General features: G+C 39.2%; 1 protein-coding gene across 2 annotated transcripts in view; it reads left to right on the top strand.

The window, feature by feature from the left end:
• B3GALT1 (beta-1,3-galactosyltransferase 1) overlaps positions 1-12,409 on the top strand; it is a 418,597-nt gene extending 406,188 nt beyond the window's left edge. For both annotated transcript variants that reach the window (XM_077447915.1, XM_077447914.1), the window contains one exon: positions 6,611-12,409. In XM_077447915.1, the coding sequence (XP_077304041.1) occupies positions 6,801-7,781 (981 nt within the window). In that variant the 5' untranslated portion in view covers positions 6,611-6,800 and the 3' untranslated portion in view covers positions 7,782-12,409. The remainder of the gene's footprint in view (positions 1-6,610) is intronic.
• Positions 12,410-26,714: the final 14,305 nt, after the last annotated feature.

Here is a 26,714-nt window from a genome sequence, read left to right as displayed (position 1 = left end):
AGTACACCCCTCACATTTTTGTAAATATTTTATTATATCTTTTCATGTGACGACACTGAAGAAATTACACTTTGCCACATGTAAAGTAGTGAGTGTACAGCTTGTATAACAGTGTCAATTTCCTGTCCCCTCATAGCCAGAGGTCGTCTGTGGGAAATTTGATTAAGATGTCAAGCGTGTGTGCCGGGAACCAGGTGAAGAGTACAAAGACAAGTGTGTCTTGGCTTCAGTCAAGCTTGGTGGTGGGAGTGTCATGGTCTGGGGATGCATGAGTGCTGCCGGAACTGGGGAGCTACAGTTCATTGAGGGGACCATGGATGCCAACATGTGCTGTGACATACTGAAGCAGAGCATGATCCCCTCCTTTGACTGGGCCGCAGGGCAGTATTCCAAATATGATAACGACCCCAACACACACCTCCAAGATGACCACTGCCTTGCTAAAGAAGCTGAGAGTAAAGGTAAAGGACTGGCCAAGCATGTCTCCAGACCGAAACCCTATTGAGCATCTGTGGGGCATCCTCAAATGGAAGGTGGAGGAGCGCAAAGTTTCTAACATCCATCAGCTCCGTGATGTCGTCATTGAGGAGTGAAAGAGGAGTAGAGTGGCAACCTGTGAAGCTCTGGTGAACTCCATGCCCAGAGGGTTAAGGCAGTGCTGGAAAATAATGGTGACCACACAAAATATTGACACTTTGGACCCAATTTGGATATGTTCATTAAGGGGTGTACTCACTTTTGTTGCCAGTGGTTTAGACATTAATGGCTGTGTGTTGAGTTATTTTGAGGGGACAGCAAATTTACACTGTTATACAAGCTGTACACTCACTACTTTAAATTGTAGCAAAGTGTCATTTCTTCAGTGTTGTCACGTGAAAAAGGTATAATAAAATATTTACAAAAATGTAAGGGGTGAACTCATGTTTGGAGATAATGTGTGTATGTGTGTGTGTATATGTAAGTATATATATATATACAGTGGTGTGAAAAAGTGTTTGCCCCCTTCCTCATTTCCTGTTCCTTTGCATGTTTGTCACACTTAAGTGTTTCGGAACATCAAACCAATTTAAACAATAGTCAAGGACAACACAAGTAAACACAAAATGCAATTTGTAAATGAAGGTGTTTATTATTAAAGGTGAAAAAAAATCCAAACCATCATGGCCCTGTGTGAAAAAGTGATTGCCCCCTAAACCTAATAACTGGTTGGGCCACCCTTAGCAGCAACAACTGCAACCAAGCGTTTGCGATAACGTACAATGAGGCTTTTACAGCGTCCTGGAGGAATTTTGGCCCACTCATCTTTGCAGAATTGTCCTAATTCAGTTACATTAGAGGGTTTTCGAGCATGAACGGCCTTTTTAAGGTCATACCACAACATCTCAATAGGATTCAGGTCAGGACTTTGGCTAAGCCACTCCAAAGTCTTCATTTTGTTTTTCCTCAGCCATTCGGTGGTGGACTTGCTGGTGTGTTTAGGATCATTGTCCTGCTGCAGAACCCAAGTTCGTTTCAGCTTGAGTACACGAACAGATGGTCGGACGTTCTCCTTCAGGATCTCTTGGTAGACAGCAGAATTCATAGTTCCTTTTATCATGGCAAGTCTTCCAGGTCCTGAAGCAGCAAAACAGCCCCAGACCATCACACTACCACCACCATATTTTACTGTTGGTATAATGTTCTTTTTATGAAATGCAGTGTTCCTTCTACGCCAGATATACTTGGACACACACCTTCCAAAGAGTTCCACTTTTGTCTCATCGGTCCACAGAATGTTGTCCCAAAAGTCTTGGGGATCATCAAGATGTGTTGTGGAGAAATTGAGACGAGCTTTGATGTCCTTTTTGCTCAGCAGTGGTTTTCTCCTTGGAACTCTGCCATGCAGGCCATTTTTGCCCAGTCTTTTCCTGATGGTGGAGGCATGAACGCTGACCTTAACTGAGGCAAGTGAGGCCTGCAGTTCCTTGGACGTTGTTGTGGGGTCTTTTGTGACCTCTTGGATGAGTCGTCGCTGCGCTCTTGGGGTAATTTTGGGCGGCCGGCCACTCCTGGGAAGGTTCACCACTGTTCCATGTCTTCGCCATTTGTAGATAATGGCTCTCACTGTGGTTCGCTGGATTCCCAAAGCTTTGGAAATGGCTTTATAACCCTTTCCAGACTGATAGATCTCAATTACTTTCTTTCTCAATTGTTCCTGAATTTCTTTGGGTCTCGGCATGATGTGTAGCTTTTAAGGATCTTCTGGTGGACCTTACTGTGTCAAGCAGCTCCTATTTAAGTGATGCCTTGATTGTGAACAGGTGTGGCAATAATCAGACCTGGGTGTGGCTAGAGAAATTGAACTCAGGTGTGGACAACCACAGTTATAGTATGTTTTAACAAGGGGGGCAATCACTTTTTCACACAGGGCCATGATGGTTTGGATTTTTTTTCACCTTTAATAATAAACACCTTCATTTACAAATTGCATTTTGTGTTTACTTGTGTTGTCCTTGACTATTGTTTAAATTGGTTTGATGTTCCGAAACACTTAAGTGTGACAAACATGCAAAGGAACAGGAAATGAGGAAGGGGGCAAACACTTTTTCACACCACTGTATATATATATATATATATATATATATATATATATATATATATATATTCATTATTATTATTTTTTATTTGTTATTCTTTATTTGAGGTTTTGCACATCCCAGGCACAGGTTACAAAATATATTTTACATGAACGGTATTTAAAGCACCATACATAACTTAAAATTTTTAAATAATACATTCTATTTACAATATGTACTGTAAATACACTTATAAGGTAATCTGCATTAACCTGATACATGGAAGACCAGATGAACCTTCGGTTTACATCCACTAAATACATTCAAGGTACATCAAATCAAAAAGTGTTCAAAGTCTTAGGCCGCGTACACACGAGCGGACTTTTCGACATCCAAAGTCCGACGGACTGAGTCCGTCAGACTATCCGATCGTGTGTGGGCTGCAACGGACTTTAGCTTCGCTAAAGTCTGACGGACTTTAGAAATGAAGCATGCTTCAAATTTTCCCGACGGAACTCCGCCGGACCCGGTCCCCTTCGAAAAATCCGCTCGTGTGTATGCTACTCCGACGGACTAAAACCGACGCTAGGGCAGCTATTGGCTACTGGCTATGAACTTCCTTATTCGAATCCAGTCGTACGTCATCACGTTCGACTCCGTCGGAGTTTGGTGTGATGGTGTGTGTCCAAGTCCGTTCGGTCGAAAAGTCCGTCGGAACTCCGGCGGAACTCCTTTGGAGGTCTGTCGGAATTAAGTCCTCTCGTGTGTACGGGGCATTACACATGGTTTTATTTTCTAAGGCAGCCACAGCCTTAAAGTGTTTGTTAATCTAAAAAAAAAAAAAAAAAAAAAAAAAAGGATTCTGTACCCTTAAAGCATGTTATACAGCACAGTGCTTGTGCTGTGTAATTTGCCCTCCCGTAACACCTAAAAAACCTGGCTGATGCTGTCTGGCTATACCATCCCCCCTGTAAGCTGACCACTGTGTATCAGCGCTGCTGAGCCCTGACACTGTGGTTAGGTTATGTGCCTCCATCATCCATAGCTCTCCTGTCTCTCCTGTCCTCCTCTCCCCCCTCCCCACCCCCTGCTGCTGAAAAAACATTTAATAGTTTATACAATCATTCTTGTCTCCTAAGGACATATCCCCCATGTGTTTTATTAAAATCAGCCGTCCTTTACCTTATCTCAGAGCGCCGATCGGCACTCACGTGACTCGCTGGCTCTCTCCTGCTGACTGACCTAAGAGAAGTAATCTCAGCCCCGCCCGCTGCATTTGTCAGATGGGGAGAAGAGCGAGCTGGTGGGTCTTGTGAGCTGTGCTCTGAGATAGGATAAAGGATGACTTATTTTAATAAAACACACACACAGGGACATATCTTTAGGAGATAAGAAGGATTGTATAAAGTATGACATGTGGGTTAACAATTACTTGAAAGAGTAGAAAAGTAGGAACCTTGCTCCTTGTGGAAAAGCAGTGGACTCATATTAGAGGTCTCACGCCCTTTGCTGATTCAGACCTCTAGCAATCAGAAAAACTCATACTTCCCATTAATTGGGGAGCTGTAACTCTGATTAAGCTTGGGGCATATTGGACCTCTGAAGAGAGACCACTGCTTCTCCAGAGATATCAAAGTAGGCAGTATGTCAGTATAGCATGGGATTTTCTACTTAAGCTGTGGCTGATTTTTAAATAAAATGAATTATAAGACTTTTCACAGCTTTTGTTTTAATACACATGAAATTTATTTAGCGACTACATCTAAAATAAATAAATACAATGATTGTAAAACGTACAAAAAAAGTTTAAACTGTTCTTTATAAAGGTGATTTCTGCATTACATGTAATTTTATATTTTTTGGCGGGAAGCTTTATGAAACCTAACTGGCCTTACTGGGGATTCTTTAAGCTACTGGGAATTCTTTATGCTGGTATTGTTTCTCTTCTATTGTAAAGACTTTACTTTACGTTTGCATCTTACTTAATTTGTCATAAATTGTGTTGCTTTGTGTGGTCTTCAAGCAGCCAATAGTGCAACAGCATGAATAAAGAAGATTATTTCGTTTTCAAGAACTAATAGACAGTTATGAATGTAATCTGGTTTTTGTTTTGTGGTTCCTCTTTGCTCTTACAATGCCGTTTCAACGGCATAGAGCAACTTTAAGTCTAGGTTCACATTGGTCAAATGTGAAATTGCATGCCAAATTGGTGGCTATTGCCAGCAATAGCACCATCCTAATCGATGTGACCCCGACTTTGCGGCGCAGCACTGATTCCCAAAAGTAGTTTCTGCACTACTTTTGGCAACTTTGGGTGCCATTTCAATAGACATCTGTGCAGGAACCGAAGTTGGACAGCATTGCCGGGTTGAAATCAGCTGAACTCGCATGATTTCTATCCCGCACCAATGTGAACCTAGGCTAAATGTACTACATTTCCAACAAGTGATTCATTTATAATTATGTCTTTGATCCTTTGAGCAGTATGATACACTTAGACCTTGTTATGGTTGCTAAAAAAATAATTTTCTGGCCAGATATTATTATTGATACTTTTTACTACTTTATTTTGCATTTGAAAAGTAAGACCAGCCAAAACTTTTGATAGACGAGTTTATAATATAATGTTTGGGTGTTTTTTGGCTATGGTGTGAATAGAGCTACTTTTACATCAGGGAAAATTGTTAGAGACAAAGTGGTATTAAACCCAAAACCCAAAAATAATAAAATATTGCAGTTTACCAATCATTAGATGTGGTGGCAGTATTTTCCTTTTTTAGGCTGCTTTCACACTGGGGCGGTATTCAGGCGTTACAGCGCTAAAAATAGCGCCTGTTTAGCGCCTGAAAAAAACCGGCCCCTTTCACTCCAGTGTGAAAGCCGGAGGGCTTTCACACTGGAGCGATGCGCTGGCAGGACGGTGAAAAAAGTCCTGCTAGCCGCATCTTTGGAGCGGTGTATTCACCGCTCCTAAACCGCTCCTACCCATTGAAATCAATGGGACAGCGCGGCAATACCGCCGGCAAAGCGCCGCTGCAGCGGCGCTTTGCGGGAGGTTTTAACCCTTTTTCGGCCACTAGCGGGGGTTAAAACCACCCCACTAGCGCCCGCAGACCGCCGCTAAAACGATGGTAAAGCGCCGCTAAAAATAGCGGCACTTTACCGCCGACGCCTGCACCGTCCCATTGTGAAAGGGGCCTTAGGCTCTTTTCCCTCCCCAGTTTTCACCTGGTGATCTGGCCAGTAACACACCTCCTGTATTAGTGCCGCAAGAGGATGAATGAGCACAGGATACACCATTGGATAGCAGCATTGTCAGCCATGGGTGAGGGGAGTGTTAGATGTACTGTAGATGTTAAATACACTAACAAATTGAAACTGATCTCCAGCTAAAACTTTATAAGCAGTTTTTTTCCTTTTAGGATCAAGATTTTACATAAACAGCTGATCATTGTAAGCATCCCTGCGAGTGTTGATTGGTAGGTCTCATCTCTGTAACTGATACACTCTGCTGAAGAGCTTGTTCTTTTGAAAAACAACTGACTTACTGGATCACCAGATGAAAATAAAAGAAAGCAAGCCTAAAAAAGAAAATGATTGCAGATGTAGTAAGCTGCAATATAATAAATGCTTGCTTTTGGATTTAATACTACTTGAAGTTTAGCATTTTTCCGTATTGGATGGAAAGAAAAAACATATGTAAAAGAAAAGTGGCATGTGAGTGAGAGGAGCAAGGGGAAATCAGGAGGAGGAAAGTAAAGTAAATGTGGCTTAGGGCTAAGGAAAGTTGTCCTTCTTCCCAATATAATCTAAAATATTGCTACAGTTTACAAAGGACTTTTTTTCTCCCAGTGGCCAAGATGCCTATGCTTTTCTTCACTCCAATTTTTATAAGGAACCCCTGGGTGTCTAAGCTGCTTCATCTGTTCTGCTCTCTATATGTATGACTCTGGCATTATAAATTATTTAGAGATGAGACAGCATTTATGTCCTAATTGTGTGGATTAACTGTATTGGGCAAAAAACTAACAGCCTCTCCTTTTTCTCTTTTATAGAATGGATACATGTTCCAGAGAATGTAGTTATGGAAACTGCAAGAGAAGGGTAATACAATAGGATTTATGTTTTTGAGAATCCATACTTTTTTTTTCTTATGTAATATGCTGTTCCTTGTGGACAGGAAGACGGTTGAAGCCATGAAAGAACTGTTCATAGGAAACCTCGCCTAGAAGATTCGGGAGAGCCATGGCCTCAAAGGTGTCATGTCTGTATATTTTGACAGTGGTTTGCTGGGCAAGTGCACTTTGGTACTTAAGTGTCACTCGCCCAACATCCAACTACACTGGCTACAGGCTAAGCAAAGTGGTGTTGGCTCAGAAAAACATTACTTTTGGCAATATTAGAACTCGACCCATCAATCCCCATTCCTTTGAATTTGTTATTAATGAGCCTGAGAAATGTGAAAATAACGGCAGCCCCTTTTTGGTTATTCTAATAAGCACAACCCATAAGGAATTTGATGCCAGACAAGCCATCCGAGAAACTTGGGGTAATGAAAGCAACTTTAAAGGAATCAAAATTGTCACTCTTTTCCTTCTCGGGAAAAATGCAGACCCAGTATTAAACCAGATGGTTGAGCAAGAAAGCCAGATATTTCACGATATAGTGGTGGAAGACTTCATAGACTCATACCATAATCTAACCTTAAAAACTATGATGGGCATGAGATGGGTGGCAACTTTCTGCTCCAAGGCTAAATATGTAATGAAAACAGACAGCGATATTTTTGTAAATATGGACAATTTAATTTATAAACTACTGAAACCAACTACAAAGCCAAGGAGGAGGTATTTTACTGGATATGTTATTAATGGAGGACCCATAAGGGATGTCCGCAGCAAATGGTATATGCCAAGAGACTTGTACCCAGATAGTAATTATCCGCCTTTTTGTTCAGGAACTGGGTATATCTTCTCCGCAGATGTGGCGGAACTCATTTATAAAACATCCCTCCACACAAGACTTTTGCATCTTGAGGATGTCTATGTTGGACTTTGCTTGCGAAAACTTGGAATCCACCCATTTCAAAACAGTGGCTTTAACCATTGGAAAATGGCTTACAGTCTGTGCCGATACCGTAGAGTTATTACAGTACATCAGATTGGCCCTGAAGAAATGCACAGAATTTGGAATGACATGCAAAGCAAGAAGCATCTCAGATGTTAGTTTTGCAATTGGTTGCATATTTTTTTAGTTGTTGCGGGAAAGAAACTTTAATGTACAAGATGTATAGACAATATTTGATCTTTGTTTTCATTTTTTTGGCCTGTACAGAGCTGGAACCTGAGATTAATCTACATCAGTATAGTGGACATTTTTGTCCATTTCTCTTAACATTTCGTAGATTATACTGTAAATTTTTATTCTGATAACTATTGTTTTTCTTCTGTATCATTTAATGCTATGATGATATGACAAGGCATTCTGTATTCCCATGACTCATGATCAAAGCTGTGTATCCTCTATAGCGTGCAATACTATCATGTACTCTGATTTCCATCTAAGTGGCAGTCTGCTATGCTCTGTCTTTTAAATTTTGGTTTTATCACTGGATGTTTTGGACTGTATTGAGATTTTGATGTAGTCCACACTTCATATCTATACATGCATGCATATACAGTTTTGTAAGATTTTTCTGCGTTTACAAGTTCGCATTATTGAATTTCATAAAGCCCAGTTGACCAGGGTTCTAACCATTACACCCTCTATCCAAATCAAAAAAAAAATAGCATTAAGCTTTAACAAATAAAATACATAGTTCTGGACATGCACTCAAAGTTTGGACACGCAGTATTAGAGATTTTTAAAAATAATTAACTAATGCATTATTTTTTTTAAATAAAGCAACTGGTAAATGTTCCCTCTTTAGCCAGTAGCCTTGTATTTACTGGCAAATACTTGGTGATTGTTCCAGTTTCCCTTCTATCCTTTAGCACTCTGACCACCCCAAGCACACCATGCTGGTATGGCCATTCTGTATCCCTCAATTTGCTGATTGGAGCTACATGACACTGTGCCAACACACAGTGTACCTGTAGAACAGTGCTCAGCTTTGCTACTATGTTCCTCATCCAGCCCTGCTCGACATAGGCATAGAATGTAATTGTATACTGATGTCACTCATCTGCCTGCCCCCAGCTGATGTAGACATGCTCCCCAGTCAGTCCTTCTCTACTTGCAACATTGTACATAGACAGGGAACATACTTCCCTGTTGATGTCATTCAACTGTCTGCCCTCAGGCAATAGAGATTCTCTCCCTGTATTTGGTAATGGGGATAGGTAGGGAGTCTGTGATGTCACATGCCTGCAGAATTGAATAGAAACAATTTTTTAGAAATGTATTTCAGTACAATAATGTGCTTTTGATTGCATTGACTCCATAAGTACTTTAATTGTTTGCTTGGAATTAAGTTAGTAAAGGGTAGCTTATGCTTTTTTTTTTGCAATTGCATTTTTTGTTTATTTTAAATAAAGCTTTTTATAGTCAGAAGCATGTGCTTATCTTCCACCCTGACTTAACAGGGTCATGCTTAAAGTGATTGTAAAGCTTTCATTTTAATTTTTTAAGAAAATAACAAACATTGCATACTTACCTGCTCTATGCAATGGCTTTGCACAGAGCAGCCCAATCCTCCTCTTCTGAGATCCCATGCTCCTGGCTCCCCCCACCCCCACCTAGTGCCTCATAGAAATCCACTTTCTATTGGGTCACTAATGCGGGCTCGCTCCCGAGCCACCCTGTCTGCATCTATTCCTTGCATTACATGATTTGATTGGCAGCAGCAGGAGTAAATGGCATAGAATACAATAAGGTATAAAAAAAACGTTAGGCTTAAGAGCCACTTTAATTATCTATATTCAAAATAATTGTGTAATTGTTATCTCCTGCAACCAAACAGAAGTTCTATCTAAATGTGTGATCAGTTATGAAAGTAGTAGATGTGATTATATCTGGCTGTTTTTTTTTCCCCAAAAAATGTTCAGTAGGAAAGGAAAGCAGCACAATTTAGAAATCAAAGACCACTAAAAACGTAGTGTAGAATGCTAAAATATATATTTTATTGCAATGATTTATTTTACCTTAGAAAAAAAATATACAACATTTAAGGTCTCGGCATCAACAGTAGTACTGTAACAAACAAAAAAAAAATAATTAAAGTGAAAAGGCTTTTTTTGCTTAAGCTTGAGTAGGGAAGTGTTTAGGACCTCTGTTGGTATTTAATCTCTTTTAGTAAACATTACAGAGACACAAAGTGATAGAAAATCCTACATTATGGAGTTATCACCACAAGGGCTGAGGGTATATTGTCCAGTGGGGACAAATATTTAGCCGGTGACTGTCTAACTGGAAATTCCCTTCACTCTGCTCTCACTTCCTGTTGCTTCTCTAGGACAAGGAGTAAGGAAAAGTCTCCCCAGAGAGACACAGCAAAAAATAACCTGATAAAGGTTAAAACTTTCCCTGATCTATCAAAAACTAAAAAAGTTAGCTTACACTTTAAGGTGGGTATTGTTCTTTTAATAACTGTTTTAGGCCCATTTGCATTTATGTGTTACTGCAGCACAGGTTAACACACAAACTGAAGTGTGGTGTGATTCATTCTGAACACACCCCAGCATACTATTATGAATGAATGAATAACTTGTATAGCACTAGATATCCAAACTAAATTGCCTCAGGGCACTTTTGCCACCAGTGTCCGTCTGGGTTTTCAATAGAGATGGGTCTTCTTCCTAAAGGCCAGATAGTTTTCTTCCAAGCGGATGTCCGTGGGTGGAGCATTCCATAGCCATGGTCCTTGGACTGCGAACCTTTGTTCGCCTTTTAATTTATAATGGGTCTTGGGGATGTGGAGGAGGTTCTGGTTAGTTGACCGGAGAGTGCGACCTGGGGTGTAGTGCTTTATTTTGTTGCAGAGGTATTGCGGGGCTTTTCCTTGTATACATTTGGGAGTGAGGCAGAGGATCTTGAATGTAACTTGAACCTTCACAGCTAGCCAATGGAGGGTCCTCAGGGATGGGGTGATTGATTCCCAGGGTTTTTTTTTTTCCAGTTACCAGGCTGCTGTGTTCTGGACGATTTGTAGATGTGAAATTTGGTATTTTGGAAGTCCTAGGTAGAGAGAATTTGTGTAGTTGAGTCGGCAATTGATTGTTCCAACTACTGCTGCTGTATCTCCTTCCGAGATGAAAGGGGTGAGTCTACGCAGTAGGTGAAGAAGGTAGTGGGATCCGCTGACTACTGATCCTATTTGTGCATCCATCATCATGTTTGAGTCAAAGATGACCTCAAGGCTTTTGACTTTAGTGCTGGGGGTGATGGGTTGTCCGAAGATGGTGAGTATTGTGGCCATCATGCCAGGGTTTTTGTTTTGGATTGCATGGAGGAAGAGGAGTTCTGTTTTGGATCTGTTGAGTTTAAGGGAGCTCTCCATCATCCAATCGTCGATCAATGAGAGACAGTTTATAGCAAAGAGCATTGTACCAACACCACTGAGCACCCCAAGAGAAATTATCAGACAGTCTGTTACCTCATAGGCAACCGCTCAGATTAAAAAGGACAGGTGAACAACAAAATGTATAAATTGATTGACTGCTAGCTATGACATATTGATAAATAAGGCAGTAATTATTGCCTTTTACAGCAAGAGTTCTCAAACCTATTTCAAGTTATTTTAGAAATGTAGTGGTATTCGGCTTTTATTTTCTATCTGAATCCTAAAGTTCATGACATTTTTTCCATGGTATTTGAAATCACTGTTACAGGAAAAATACAGAAGTATTTGTTGTAAGTTTTGTTAGCGATAATTTTAGCCGTTTAAGGACTGTAATACATTTCCTGTAAAATGGGCCAAAAACGTAGAGTTAAAATTCCACTCCAGTTATGGCTATTTTGTACTTTTTTTTGTTCTGTTGAACGGTTTAGACTAAAGGGATCAAAAATGTTGTTTACTGAGTTGGGACTTTTTTTGCATTTTTTTCACTAGTTTGTATTATTGGATACCCTATGTTAATTAGGAAATTACTCTTAAAGTTTGTCACATAGCAAAAGTATGCCATAAAAAGAATGACCGATTTTTGTAAACAATTTTGTAATGATTTACATCAATGTGCTGTGTGAATGCCTGCATTACAGTAACACAAGTTGCATGCACTAACACGCACTGTTGTGGCAAGTATTTTGTGACACATCCAATTCTTTGGGGCTTTTTAATGTGTCGGAAGCCCATTCAATTCAGTAAGCTGCCCTTATGCAGTGCACAATAACATTATATAACAAGTTAGCATGTACATTTACGTTCATCTCTGGGGTAAGGTAAATTGCTTCTTTGCCCCGTACTGCAAGGGTTAAATACTTATTTATTAAACTTTACATCTCTGATACTCTGCAGCCCAGCAGCCGTCACTCTTCTTTAATCCACTCCCCTCTGTTCTGGTAATGGACTGTTCCTTGGCACCCTCATGTCCAATACAGGGCTAGGGGCTTTGCATCAGACTTGACCACAGAGAACCTGTAAATGCCAGAGCATAAGGGAGACACGGCTGCTTTTTTGTGGTCCCTTAGACCTAAACGATCATTTAAACCTTGCAGTGGAGGGTCAATCCCAATACAAGGAAGCACTTTACCGTTCCCTCTACTTCAGCTGTAATGCATTGCACCAATGTGAATAAAGCTGAATATACACTATATTACCAAAAGTATTGGGGCATCTGCCTTTACACACACACATGAAGTTTACTGGCATTCCAGTCTTAGTCCGTAGGGTTCAATATTGAGTTGGCCCACAGTTTGCAGCTATAACAGCTTTAACTCTTCTGGGAAGGCTGTCCACAAGGTCTAGGAGTGTGTCTATGGGAATGTTTGACCATTCTTCCAGAAGCACATTTGTGAGGTCAGACACTGATGAGGACGAGAATGCCTGGCTCGCAGTCTCCGCTCTAATTCATCCCTGTTCTATCAGGTTGAGGTCAGGACTCTGTGCAGGCCAGTCATTTTTCTCCACCCCAAATTCGCTCATCCATGTCTTTATAGAACTTGCTTTGTGCACTGGTGTGCAGTCATGTTGGAACATGCAGGGGGCCATCCCCAAACTGTTCCCACAAAGTTGGGAGAATGAAATTGTCAAAGATGTCTTGGTATGCTGACACCTTAAGAGTTCCCTTCACTGGAACTAAGGGGCCAAGCCCAACCCCTGATAAACAACCCCACCCCATAATCCCCCCTCCACCAAATGATCGGGAACCAGTGCACAAAGCAAGGTCCATAAAGACATGAATGAGTGAGTTTAGGGTGGAGGAACTTGACTGGCCTGCACTGAGTCCAAACCTTAACCTGATAGAACACCTTTGTTATGAATTAGAGCAAAGACTGTGAGCCAGGCCTTCTTGTCCACATCAGTACCTGACCTCACAAATGCACTTTCTGGAAGAATGGTCAAACATTCCCATAGACACACTCCTAAACCTTTTGGACAGCCTTCCCAGAAGAGTTGAAGCTGTTATAGCTGCAAAGGGTGAGCCAACTCAATATTGAACCCTCCGGACTAAGACTGGGATCTCATTAAACTTCATGTGCGTTTAAAGGCAGGTGTCCCAATACTTTTGGTAATGGTGTATTTTAATTAGTGCAGAACTAATGCTTGCATAGGGAATTTTTCAGTGGGTTCCAGCTGCAAATCTATGTAGACATAAAAAATGCGTGAGACTTCAACTGGGCTTTAAACGCATCAAACGAAAAAGAACATGACCATCCCCACAAAAAAAAGTAAGTATTCTGCTTTAATGTATACATCATTTATATAAATATATATATTTTAACATGTTTAATTACACATTAGTGTTCTCTTTCAAGAAGCAATTGATATAACACTTTTAATAAAAAAAAAAAAAAAAAGGGAAGATTCAGTTTATTCTCCCCGCTGTTCATTTACAAACGGTAGCTACATCTTATCTGTAATTTTTTTTTCTCTGTAGTGACTGCAAAAGATACATATTAATTACCCAAAATGTACCTTTCCGTTTTTGTTAAAAATGGATGCTATCATCTCTTCTTTCTGTTCTACTATCATTTGGACACACAACATATATCTAATACCAAACATAAACACTGAAACAATGCATAATTTTTTTCAAACATGATGCCAAAGCATGCAACATTTGCATGCCTTGTTTGAATTCTACAGAAACTGCAACTAGTGTAGTGGTTGTGTTGATGACATTTTAGCACTGTTCATATACCGTGAACTCTGCGAATGAATGACGCCACCAATGCGGGGCTCTGCCCACACCGCCGTATCATTAACTCTCAGAGTTCCGTGAACGTTCCTGCTGTATTTAAATCGTGACAACAGGTGTGGGGAGAGGATCCCCCGCCTGCTTTCACAGGGAGGGGGGTGGGTTGTCGAGGGGAGAGGATACAAGAGCTGGAACATGTTACATGTTCCACACTACATATGGGTGGAACATGTAACATGTTCCAAAGGTGAACTTAGGCTTGAAGGAATCTAAAAATGAGTTACGCATTTGTCAAATAAAGCAAGATGAAAGATTCAGTAACACCTATAAAACTAAAATGATAACATATTTATTATATTCTATCAATTGCATATCTAATGCATCATATAAAAGGGAACTAAAAATTTAACTATTAACTGATTTCTTTTTTTTTTTAACTTGAGCTACATTTTGTATTTTATTTTGCTTCGGTTTATTTAATGGTTTCTTTAATCAGAGGTACAAGAACATGTTATGCATATTTTTTTCCATGTGCAATACAATACACTTTAGCTTCAAACATATGAAAAAAGCGTGATTAAAAAAAAAAAAAGTGTTTCTCTGTACTTTTACACTTGTATATAAGCCTATGTAATTAGGATATTTTTAAATGTTTTCTCTTGTACATAAAATGAATTGCAAGAAAATTTGAATGCATGAGGTTCTTTTAATAACAAGTCATTCTGTGCTGCAAAAGCCTTAAGCCTGGGTTCCTTATTTGGTTCCCTTTATGATCCTTGATTTACAAAATATAAAGACAAGTTTTTTTTTTTTATTTGTGTGCAAATGATGTTACAACGGGATGGTTACAATTATAATGGCTAAGATATTTTTGAACTAAACATGCAGAAGTAGTCTCTGACGCTGTATTATATCACCTTATAGTGGACCCTGCACTAAAATGCATGTGGCTGCCCCACCTACTGTTGACAAAACACTGCAATATATGGAAATTTTAATAAAAATAAAAAATACTAAAGAAAATGCATTAAAAATATGTGCCTTACTCTTGGCTTCTGATTATTTCCTGTTGCTGACATCAATAAGAGATCTTGGGAAGGCTCAGGATCCCAAGTCTCATGAAAGGGCACTGCTGTATTACATCAGTGCGTTCTAGTTGAGAATCCCAAATCCCACCAGGATTCTCCAATAAGGTGCACGGATGTCAGCTGCCTAGATGAGCCCACCAGAAGCCTATGAGTAAGGTATAGTTTATGAATTCCCCCAAAGTGTTTTTATTTCCTGTTTGTTGAGACAAACTCAATGCTAGAACCGAATACCATTAAATGCCATGAAAATGTAAAACTGCCAAATTTGTTAATTGCATCACTCTGAAAATAACTGTTAATTAGGACAGTATTCTACATCTCAGTTTATATGTTTAAAGACACTGTAATTGGAGACAAAAATGTAAGCAGGAAAAGCATAGGAGAGTACAGTAATACTTCCCCTTACTTCCTCTGCTCCAGGCATTCTTCACCGTCCGGTAGGACTAGTTGCCTTTGGTAGAATCTTCAGCATCTGACACTTACAGACGTTTGAGATGCCTGTTTCTCTTCAGAGCTGCATGGACATAGTCGTGAGATAGCAGCCATCTAGAGCAGTGTTTCTTAACTCCAGTCCTCAAGGAGCACCAACCGGTCATGTTTTCAGGATTTTCCTCAGATGAAACAGCTGTGGTAATTACTAAGGCAGTGAAAACTGATCAAATCACCTGTGCAAAATAGTGGAAATCCTGAAAACATGACCTGTTGGTGCGCCTTGAGGACTGGAGTTGAGAAACCCTGATCTAGAGGATCCCCACCTTCTCAGAAGTATTGGATGCTGAATATTCTATTAACACTGACTACAGTACCTCTGCAACTGAGTGAAGAATAGATGCAATAAAGGCAATACTGGTAAGGCTAGCCATACACGTTAGTCTTACTTTTGTTTAACCCCCATAGGCTCTCTCTTAGCAGTGTTAACAGTGTTTTTGCAATACTGACTTGCCAAGTGACCATTGTCAGGTGACACTGATTATCAGCTGGGAGTTTGTATTTGGTTTTCACCCCTTCAATGCAGCCAACTGTCTGGTAACAGCTAGTTTACAGTGCATTAGAAAACACCTTAGTTCTGGTATTCTGTGTTCTGGGCATATGTTCCTGAATGCACAGGACCCTAAAAGAGTACCACTCTGTGGAGAGTTCAGCCCCATCCAGCTGCAATGTATTTCAGTTTACTATAGACTTTCACAGGCTGCAGGTGGTCGGGCTGAAGGCTGCAATAGTGAATACCAGGATTGGGCGCACATGGGCTATGCTAAAAGCTCTTTTAAAATCCTTTGTGCCAAACTGGTAAATTTTTCTTGCTAATCTGGGAGAATTGTACTTCCTGCCTACTGAGCGCAATTCTAGGAGATGGTGGATATGTCAAGAGCCTATCAAAGCATAAGGAACCTAGATGGATGCTAACAACCTAGGAAGCATTTTTATTTCACAGCTCTGACAAATGATATCATTTTCAAGAAAAGTGATCTGGACTTTAAATGCTTTCTTATGAAAATGATACATATTTCTATTGGTTTTGTTTTACTTTAAGTACTGTTGTATTGTGAATGGGTTTTCTTGTGTTTTCACAACCCGCACCCTAAACAGACATCATACTGTATAGGTTTAATCAAAACTATGCATTCTTTTCTATTGGAATGATCTGCAATGTGAAACTATTTAATTTCATAGGTTTCATCAGATATACACATTCTGATGTGATTTCGTCCTTCCTGGATTGAAAGTAACAAGATCACTACTCAGGATGTACAGCCATATCTTGTAAAAACCCCATTTGAAAGAATGGTAGTGCTACATTTTTTTTTTCCTTGCCGTTTTTATGACATTTTTGTTTTTTTTGTACAATTACTGGGCAAAAAGTAAAAAAAAAAAAAAAAAAGTGAAATCAAATGATTAAACTACAAAATGACTGAAGTTTACAACTGTACAGTATACGGGACTAGACATTGTTCAATATCTTCTTGTTAAAGCTGTAAATATTTCAGCTAAATGTCTGTAAGTGCAATTCTTTTGATGTTAACATATCACTTGGTGTTTCGTGCAGTTGCCAGTTTTGCTGCTAAACAAAAAAAATATATTATTTTTTGTATTATTGTCATGAAAAAGGAAGGGAACATGTCGTACACTGTCACAGCCAATCTTACCTTTGTAAAATTCAACAAAAAAAGGACTGAGACAAGCTTAGGATATACAGAGACCCGTATGATGAGGATTATTGTTCTGTATCAAAGTGGATTTTTTAACATTCTAAAAATAAAGAGTATTCAAAAAAACTTGCCTATCTAATGGTTTATTCATTGTGGGCCATAATATTATTCACATTCTTATCAATCTTTTGGTAGCATGACCGGGGGCTACTTTGGACCAATTTCATCAAAACTTGGGTAATTTTTACAGGCAAGACCTTTTTTATTTTTTGTGTATACCGGTAAGTTCTAGAAAATTCCTTTCACTTTTTGCTCTGCCTGGCATCCGTCACCTAGACAAGAATGGGAAGTTGTTTCCAACTGTGTTACAGACAAGAAAAAGTTGATAATACATAAAAAATTTGATGGTGCTTTTAATCCTATGCCTATCTGCCTTTCTGCTATCTTTGCCCTACATTGGGTATATTTTGCTCCACTTCCTGCGTGGTCTCACATTTTTCAAACAGCCAAAAAGTAAGGAGCCAATGGTGGTGGGGGCAGATATTCTCCAATTTAGTCAAAACTAAAGATATACTAATGCATTTATTTGTACAACTATTCCGCAAAATATAAGCAGCCCAAATGACCCTCCTATGCCAAACGTTGCAATGGCAGAATTGATTTGGGAAGTGTGTATTGCTCCATAAAAGCAATCAATGTATCCATTGCTTTATGGAAGTAGAAGAAATCTAATAATTTGATTCTACTACAGCTGGTATTAGGTTTGTCAATGTGTTTTTTTTTTTTTTTTTTTTTTTGGCAAAACCACATATCAGTCCGTGACATTTACAGGGACTGGAACACCATCATTCACCTGGGCTTATATAATCACTCTCAAAATCTAGCAGACTGTTTTCCATACAGTTAAAACAATTTAGGACAAAAAAACAGCTGGAAATGGAAAGCTAACATTTCCTAGGAGAGCGATTAGTGACATATACTGCATTTCAGCTTTTATGCTGGCTGCAGTAATAATTGCAGATTTCTGGACCTTTTTAAAATAAATGCATTTCAATAACACATTTAATGTACTGTAGGAATGCTTTGCAACATTTTATATGAAAAAAATATAAGAAAAGGCCAGCGTGTCCTCTTGTCTGAGTGCTAATTTCGCTTTTGTATTGCACTTCAATTATTCCGGCAGCAACAAAGAGAATAATCTTCACAGCTTTATTTTACAGAAGTCAAATAAAAAGCATCTTCCACCTGACCACAGACTCATCCTACTTGAGTATTAAAAACCCTGAATTGCTCCATTTTTCTCTGCGTTTCCTCAGTTGACATGCCTCCTGCTCTGTAGCATTTCCAAGAAATCCATTGTGTGAATCACAGGTCAATAGACTGAAAAAATAAAACACAATAACATTTCCACTTCACAGATTTGACTGTATTGTGAGCAGGTGCATTTTCAGATCCGGAAACTGATGGAGGAGACATTGCTGGCGACTGTAATACGAAACTTGTTAGAGGATTTAGAGGGAAGGAGAAAAAAAAAAAAAAAAACATCTGAACGATTTCCTCTATGACATTCAATAATGGTGTATATTCGTGGCGTGAAAGAATGAAATGACTTGTCAACCCTGTTGAATGCCTAATATTTTCTCTGTGGAGAATAAATGTTGTAGCTGTCAGAACAGATTCAAAGTTTTCTTTTGACCTAAAATAAGGACTAAAGATGTTTTTCTCAGTAAAACTCCAGCCAATATTCTTTTAAATTATTTTTGATACAATGGAACAGAGTTATAATCTCAGTAAGGTTTTATGTTTATGCCCACTTTCTTCTCACTTCTTGTTCTGTGTGACACCTATCACCATTAGCACAGGAAGTGAAAAAAAAGAGGGCACAGACCCCAAGATATGTTAAAGAGGTTCTAACTCTTCTACACACTATTAGAAAATGATTACCCTTTAATTTACAATTAAAACACATATTAAAAAGGCACAGAGGGCTGGAAAATAACACCAGTCTGGACAGCAGTAGCCACTTGATAGACACGCCTTCGTTCAATGCAAAAACAAAGTATGAACTGGGCTAAAAAAAAATAGAACCTATGGTGAGATTTGTGTTAATTAAGGCTGGGTTCTCACTAATGCAAAGTGGATGCGGGTTTCACCGCATCCAATTTGCATGACAGGAGATTGTGACCGGCTCTATTTGGAGCCAGTTCACATAGCTCCCTGACAGCTGTGGAGTGGCTTACACAGGAGTCCTGTGTGTCTTTGGCTCCGTTTCAGGGCTGAATTCAGGCAAAAATTTGTCCCTGATTTGTCCCTGAAACAGAGAACAGGGACGCACCGGACCCCCTGCTGCGAGCCACATCCCGCACCAGTGTGAACCCAGCCTAAGGCATCATCATATGTATTGGAACATCATTTGTTACATGGTTAATGTGAAACTCCAGATATTATTTTTTTTTGCCTTGTATAGGAAATGGGAAGGGATCAGCTTTTTTTGGTTTTTATTGCCATCTGTGTTCCCATAGTGGAGATTCCTCGTCCTTTCCTATCCTGGTGATAAAGTAGGTAAAAATCTGAATTTTTGAAGTCAGCTGTCACCACAACAATGGGTGAGACATGCTTGGGACACCTATCCCGGTGATAGCTTCACTTTAAGGAGACTTGCTCTCATTTCCATTTATATCTTTTTTTAAAGGGAGTTGAGGGGAAATCCCCACAAACTGTAATAAGAACCCAAGAAAAATGTTAAACTTCTCTGGTGCTTTCAAGACAAACAAAAATTGCTGGAGAAGGGATCTCACTGCTCCAGGAGCACACATGCAGGCTGTAAACTGTCTCTTCGGCTGGGAAGCCACTGGTGCTGGCTATTACCACTAGCAACAGACAAAAAACAAGCTCTGGACTGCCGCACTCTTCAGAAGACCACTTTCTTTTATTGGAAAATCACATCACAGCTCAACAAACACAGTGAACAAGGAAAAATTGCTGACGTTTCACACTAGCTGTAGTGCTTATTCATAGCTATAGGCTATGAATAAGCACTAGAGCTAGTGCAAAACGTCAGCAATTTTTCCTTGTTCGCTGTGTTTGTTGAGCTGTGATGTGATTTTCCAATAAAAGAAAGTGGTCTTCTGAAGAGTGTGGCAGTCCAGAGCTTGTTTTTCGTCTGAAACAAAATTGCTGGCTGAAGCTTTGCACACAATATTGACAATGCAGAATCCTTCCTCAGTGCTTTCACTACCACAGAATGAACTTCCAGGCAACAAACCTGTTGCAGACACACAGGAAATGCAGGGTGCCCTTTGTCATATGTAAAGGTTTGACCATTACTGGTATAATGTTAGGCTCTGTTAATTTTCTAAATAAAAAGCATAAATATACACAATCTGTTTCTTCAAATGTTAATGTGCAATTACTATTTTGTTCCTACTATGTTGAATTCACACTTTTATACTACACAAGGCAACCTCCTCAGGTACAGAAACACACAGTCGAGTGGTGTATCTGTTGATATTTCATGCCAGGGCTCTTATACAGCTCTTCTATGGCAGTCCTTCGTTAGCTTAGTAGAAACCCCAACACAAATGAAACACCCACTGATATTTTATTAAAGTGGCAGAATCTCTCTCTTTGGTAAAGCTCTAGCTCTTAGTGCAGAAATTCTGAAAACATTTTTTCCCACCAGCTTCAGGAAATTTTCCTATGCTCCCTCGGTTTAGAAAATCTTTTGGTTCACAAATATTCAAATTTTCTTCCAAGCACTGGTATCTGCCCATAGATTATCAATAAATTAATAATTACATTTAATAGCTTAAAGTGAACTTTTTCACCATTTATTTTACTTGATTTATCTATTATACATTAACATTTGCTAAGAATGTTCCTTTTTTATTCTTAGTGACATACTTTCAGCTGCCTGCAGCCTACTAGGACATTTATGTCATATATTCTAGGAAGCTACATACAAAAAATCTTGTAATACTTTGACAATTACTGACCTGCAGTCTCCTGGGAGAAATGATGTGAATATCCAGGAGGGTGCGGGTGGCTGAAGGTATGTCACTCTCACCTAGGCAGGAAATGTGAGGATGGAGGGGCAATGTTAAACTATTTACATGTAAAAAAAAAATTAACTTCTCAGGAAATGTGTTTTATGAGAAAGAGGGGGAATGGCCCATTTGTGGTCACTATATGATTAAAACTCAGCACAGTAATTATAATGAAAAAATGTAATGTGGGTATGCTCTTATCCTCAAAATTTGCAAACACAAAATAAACACAGAAAGTCATTATGATTTGTGTAGTACATTTTAATTCCTTTCACCATCCCATTTATCTCGCATTATTCTTGTGTAAACATTACATTGGAACATATGGAAATGATTAAAACACCTTAACAGTTGACAAGGTATAATAACATGTTTATAATGTATAATGAATGCAGTCAGCATGTTAAAGAAATGCACTGTACCTAGAGTCAACTAGGTCCTATTAGAGAAGGACAATCACCACACTACCTTTACATGCCTTTCAGCAGGTTTTATTGCAGACCAATATCTATTGGTTCTTAGAATGCATATATCACATGTACACAAATCAGGATACATCTGAGCTCTTTCAAGAAGACAAAGGGTAATGTGCAATGAGCAACAACTTGTAACGACCAATAAATGTTATTTTTTTATCAGAATTTATTAGGATGAAACCGAGAACCAATCAGCCATTTTAAACTAAGGTTCCACCTTAGAACACACACTACTTGGTACCCACCATTACCCTTATTGGCCAGAAAACATACCTTGGTGTACCTCTCTGATTTAGTTACCCACTCTCCTTCTACACTCAGGTAAGAGGGCTGTTAATGTGTTCAAATTAGACAAGGCTTGGTATGTAAATCTAGCCACTAGTAAATTGAAACTAGGTTAGAAATTTAAACAGAGGAGGACTGTCTGGCCTGTAAGGGCAATGGGCACCTATTTTATTTTACAGGGTTTCAAATAGAAAACAGGTTAGAAGTTATTGCACTTCACACATCACAGCTCTTTGCACTAATTAATGGTAATAAATACACTGGGATGATGCTTTTTTTCTCTGGGGAATTTCAACAATGATCTTTATATGGCTTATGTCTTTTCCCATCTCTATTTTGTCTTATTAATATAATCAAGTATAATGCACAATATTGTTAAAAAATATATGCATTAACAAATTGTCATAAACTAAAGTTTAAAGTGTTAGTTCACAAAAATCTGTAAAGGTGACCTAACACCAGAATGCCTCCTCACCCTGTCTCTGCTATGCTTACCTTCCATGATCCTGAGCTGTTAGAGCTCCCACAGGTTGCTCCACCACTCCAGAGATTTGAAACCCTGCTGTTTTTTCTCCTCTCCATCCAGACGGACTCTGCTTGGTCAGTGCCACCACATGGACAGCGCTGACCAACTAGACACCATCTGGCCTTTCCTGGCAGTGCTGAACAAAGAGGAGAGAAAGCAGCAGGGACTTCAAATCCCCAGACCAGAGGAGTGGCTTGCGGGAGCTCTGACAGTTTTTGAGTGCAGGAGGCAAGTACAGCATGGACCGGAGGAGTGAGGAGGGGTCCGGTGTTAGGTCACGTTTACACATTTTTTTGTAAAGGTGAACTATTCCTTTTAAAGTACCATACACAATTCTGGGTGTGTTTATTCATACAAATTACAAAGAAATAGTAAATTATTACATGTTTTTAAGAGTGCCTTCGCTTCATGCAATTTTTTTATTTTTTTTTAACATCCACCCATTGCTAAAACATAACTAATATACAGGTTAGTAGGGACATTTACTAAACTTCACACAACCCCAACCAAATCTATTTTATATTAGATTTGGACTCTGTGAGGAAGGCATAGAACCTCAGCCATGGCAAGGGCATGTGCCCAGTAGGAAGCTGTTAGACAGAATAGGAAGATAGGAGAAATATGCTCAATGAGACAGAGATTCCATTCGAAACATAACAGAAGTTTTACCCTTCCCTGTTCTATTCAATGCTAGAAAAGAAAAGAAAAACTAAAGGCTTTGGCTAGAGTTTAACTTTGTACCCTGATGGTATTGTAGCAATACAAGATGCTGGAGTTCAAGTAGAAAGAACACCCAAGGACAACACGAACCTGAATAAGCAATACGTCCCTCAAAGAGTTTCTCTACACAGATTGTTCTATTTTATTATTCGTGTATCTGGCACATTGATAGCCATTCCAGATTACTAATTCAAACCACAACCCCCAAAGTAACATAACAGAGTCAAATATCTTAGGCTAAGAAATGTTAAGGTCCCTACAGAGCTTTGTGGTGCGTAACTTCATGTGCATTTATGTGCTGGATTAAGGCAGATCAATCATTTTAAAAGGGCTGCCAATGGAAAGCAACAGAGAAATTACTTGTAGCATCTTTTTTTTCTTTTCTACACAGCACCCCACAACACATACCATGTGTGGTGCGGTATGCTGCAGCTCAGGTCTGTTAGCATCTCCTGTAATTGTGTGTTGTGGTGCCAATCTAAATGACTAGTACTTCACCACAAATGGCTGTGCAATTCCTTGTGTTAACAGTAGCACATGTTTTACCAAAACTTACTGCAATGCATAGGTCTAAAGAGGTTTAATCAACAGCACATTTGCCTCTGGTTAAGTTTTATTAGTTTATCTTCAATTATGTGGCAGTTCTGAGCAGTGTTACTAAAGAGTACCAAAAGGTCAAATATTCAAGCTTTATACTTACAAAACTGTGTGTGTTATGTTGTCTTCCAGACTATTATTATGTCATGGACCAGTTATTAGTGCCTGCCTGGCTAAACTATGGTAACCCATTAAGGATAACTTGCCTTACGCAATTAATACAATTAAACATATGCATAGAGAACCTCTGAAAATGTATTAACTAGGGGAATCCGTGCAGAGACCTATGGAAAACCTGCACTGTAAAAAATACGGGGCTGTCATTGCTTCTAAAAATACTTGCTGCCCACCTGTCACTGCCCAGAACATAAAGCGTCTAAACTTCTGATCTGCATATTTGTTTCAGGTATATGCTTCAGAAAGAACTGAAATCATTGCATATGCATGACTGTCAGCCAACTAGCATTTTCAGAGGCAGGTCAGCAATGACAGCCTTCATATTCTCCCAATATATATTTTGTTTTTTTATAACTGTAATGTAACTATAGTTGCAGCATTATTTATCATCAGTGTAGAGGTTTAAGAGCTGTGTGGAAAACTGAATGTATGTCATGTAACTCTCCTCTACTGATGATCTTTTGGCTCCTAAAGCACGGCTTCATATCACTTTCAAGTATAATATCAATTACATTCTTAATGTGGCCATAATTATTAGTAGTCAATATATTGCCAGTCTTCATTTTCAGAAAGAGTTAAACAAGCACTAGTAAGATTTGTGAGGAAAAGTCAAACTTCCAATTATGTATCATGACAGACTAAAATATGTCAATCCAGAATATATACTAGACAACTATTTCAAAAAGTGAACTTTAAGACTGCTGCTTTGTGCTGTCAATGGTTAGGAGATTCATTCAGCCACTTCGTTTAGGTCTTTGGGTTAACAGCATATTTAACCCACCAGAATGGTGGGAATCATACAGTTGTTGCTTCAAACAGATTATAGCTAAGAACAGATAATCACCTCTACTTTTCAGCAAACCTGACCCATAGACAACACTCATCTAAAGCTACAGAAGGGGTTCAGCCTCAATGAAAATTGATCCAGGTTTTCCAATAGAGTTCACATGAAATATACTCAATACGCATTTCTAAAAGTGCTAACACAAAGGCGGGAGTAGGACATGTCCATGGAAGTTTGCCATTGGTGTACTCAAAAGTAAGCTTGGTCATCTAAGTGCTGAGACCTTCATATACAATTCCATGGACATTTTTATTTAGTGCTGATCATTCATTTGACTTTGCTTCTGAGAATACTGGAGAGTGACAGTTGGCAGTCAATTTATACACACACATAACAGAAATATGCCATTCAACAATCTCTTTTGTCATCTCTCTGTACATTAAAACTCTACTGTCATCTATATATACATGTGCAATTTAGCAAACCATAAACATCAACAGACTTCTTCTTAAACTACCCTAGTCTGATAATATCTTATTTCCAATTAGATCAGTTTACAGAACATTCTGCACATACACAGTCAATCTTCTGAAATGTTCAGAACTGACTGTATTGAATGATTGTTCATGCTTATAGATGGGAAACATTGGGATGGACCTTTTGAGGCGTTCCATAATGTTTACTCATTAGGTACACTATTCTTTGGCAGTGCAAGTCCTGACCCATGTGTTCACCCCTGTAGTCCTCCTTCTGCAGTGGCTCATGGCACACTAGTGGTCTAACAATAAATGTTTTTACACAACATTTAGACAGCTTCAACCAAAGATTCATGCATTTTCTAATCGAGAAGTATTTAGAAAGAGTAAATGGACTTTTAAGGTACCCAAGAAGCATACATAAATATTCTGTTTAACACATCAGTTTCTTTAGCAGAGTCCACAGTAAACAGAAGTTTCTATGCAAATTGCAGCAGCGCTAAAACTTAGTCCAAATACACTGTGTTCCAACAGAGGTAATGCGGTGCTGTATATATTAGTCTCTTTGTGATAAAAGTAGCTTCCACCACCATTCACCACGTGGGACAAATGACTCCCCTTTTGGGGATACACTCACCAGACCACAAAGGGTCAATGCACCTTGAATACCCAATCTTGGATACACCAATCTCCGCAGATCCACCACCGTCCACTAGATGTCAGGGGTAAATATTTTCAGGGCTCCACAAGACATATATGCAAAAAACATAATAAAAAATCCATATAGCGTGAACCCGTTTAAAAGTTTTTATTTGTATTGCCCATTAACCCATTAAAAAATATGCGTACCAAACACAATCCAAATAGAGCGTAAAATATAGTTTTGCACTGTGCCTTAAAATAGGATCTTCTGCCGGGCTGGGATGGCCATGGAGCGCATATATAAACAGACTTCCGGCATGTGAGGTCACGCCCTCAGAAGACGTCGGATGTGCCGAAACGCGTCAGTAGTGACATACCGGAGGTGACGCCTGCGCCTCACAGAGTATTCCAGTCAACCGGATGCCTAAGGAGACTTCCTATGGTCTAGTACAGACGTGGATATCTATGGTCCCGGCGGAAGATCCTATTTTAAGGCACAGTGCATACTCACTATATTTTACGCTCTATTTGGATTGTGTTTGGTACGCATATTTTTTAATGGGTTAATGGGCAATACAAATAAAAACTTTTAAACAGGTTCACGTTATGTGGTTTATTTAATATGTTTTTTGCATATATGTCTTGTGGAGCCCTGAAAATATTTAACCCTGACATCTAGTGGACGGTGGTGGATCTGCGCAGATTGGTGTATCCAAGATTGGGTATTCAAGGTGCATTGGCCCTTTGTGGTCTGGTGAGTGTATCCCCAAAAGGGGAGTCATTTGTCCCACGTGGTGAATGGTGGTGGAAGCTACTTGTATCACAAAGAGACTAATATATACTGCACCAAATTACCTCTGTTGGAACACAGTGTATTTGGACTAAGTTTTAGCGCTGC

The sequence above is a fragment of the Lithobates pipiens genome, unplaced genomic scaffold (genome assembly GCF_037356315.1).
Source record: "Lithobates pipiens isolate NorthernLeopardFrog02 unplaced genomic scaffold, aLitPip1_a1.2 Scaffold_22, whole genome shotgun sequence".
NCBI classification, from domain to species: Eukaryota; Metazoa; Chordata; class Amphibia; order Anura; family Ranidae; genus Lithobates; species Lithobates pipiens.
The sequence above is the reverse complement of the archived record's forward strand: the minus strand, read 5'-3'. Positions and strand labels throughout refer to the sequence as shown.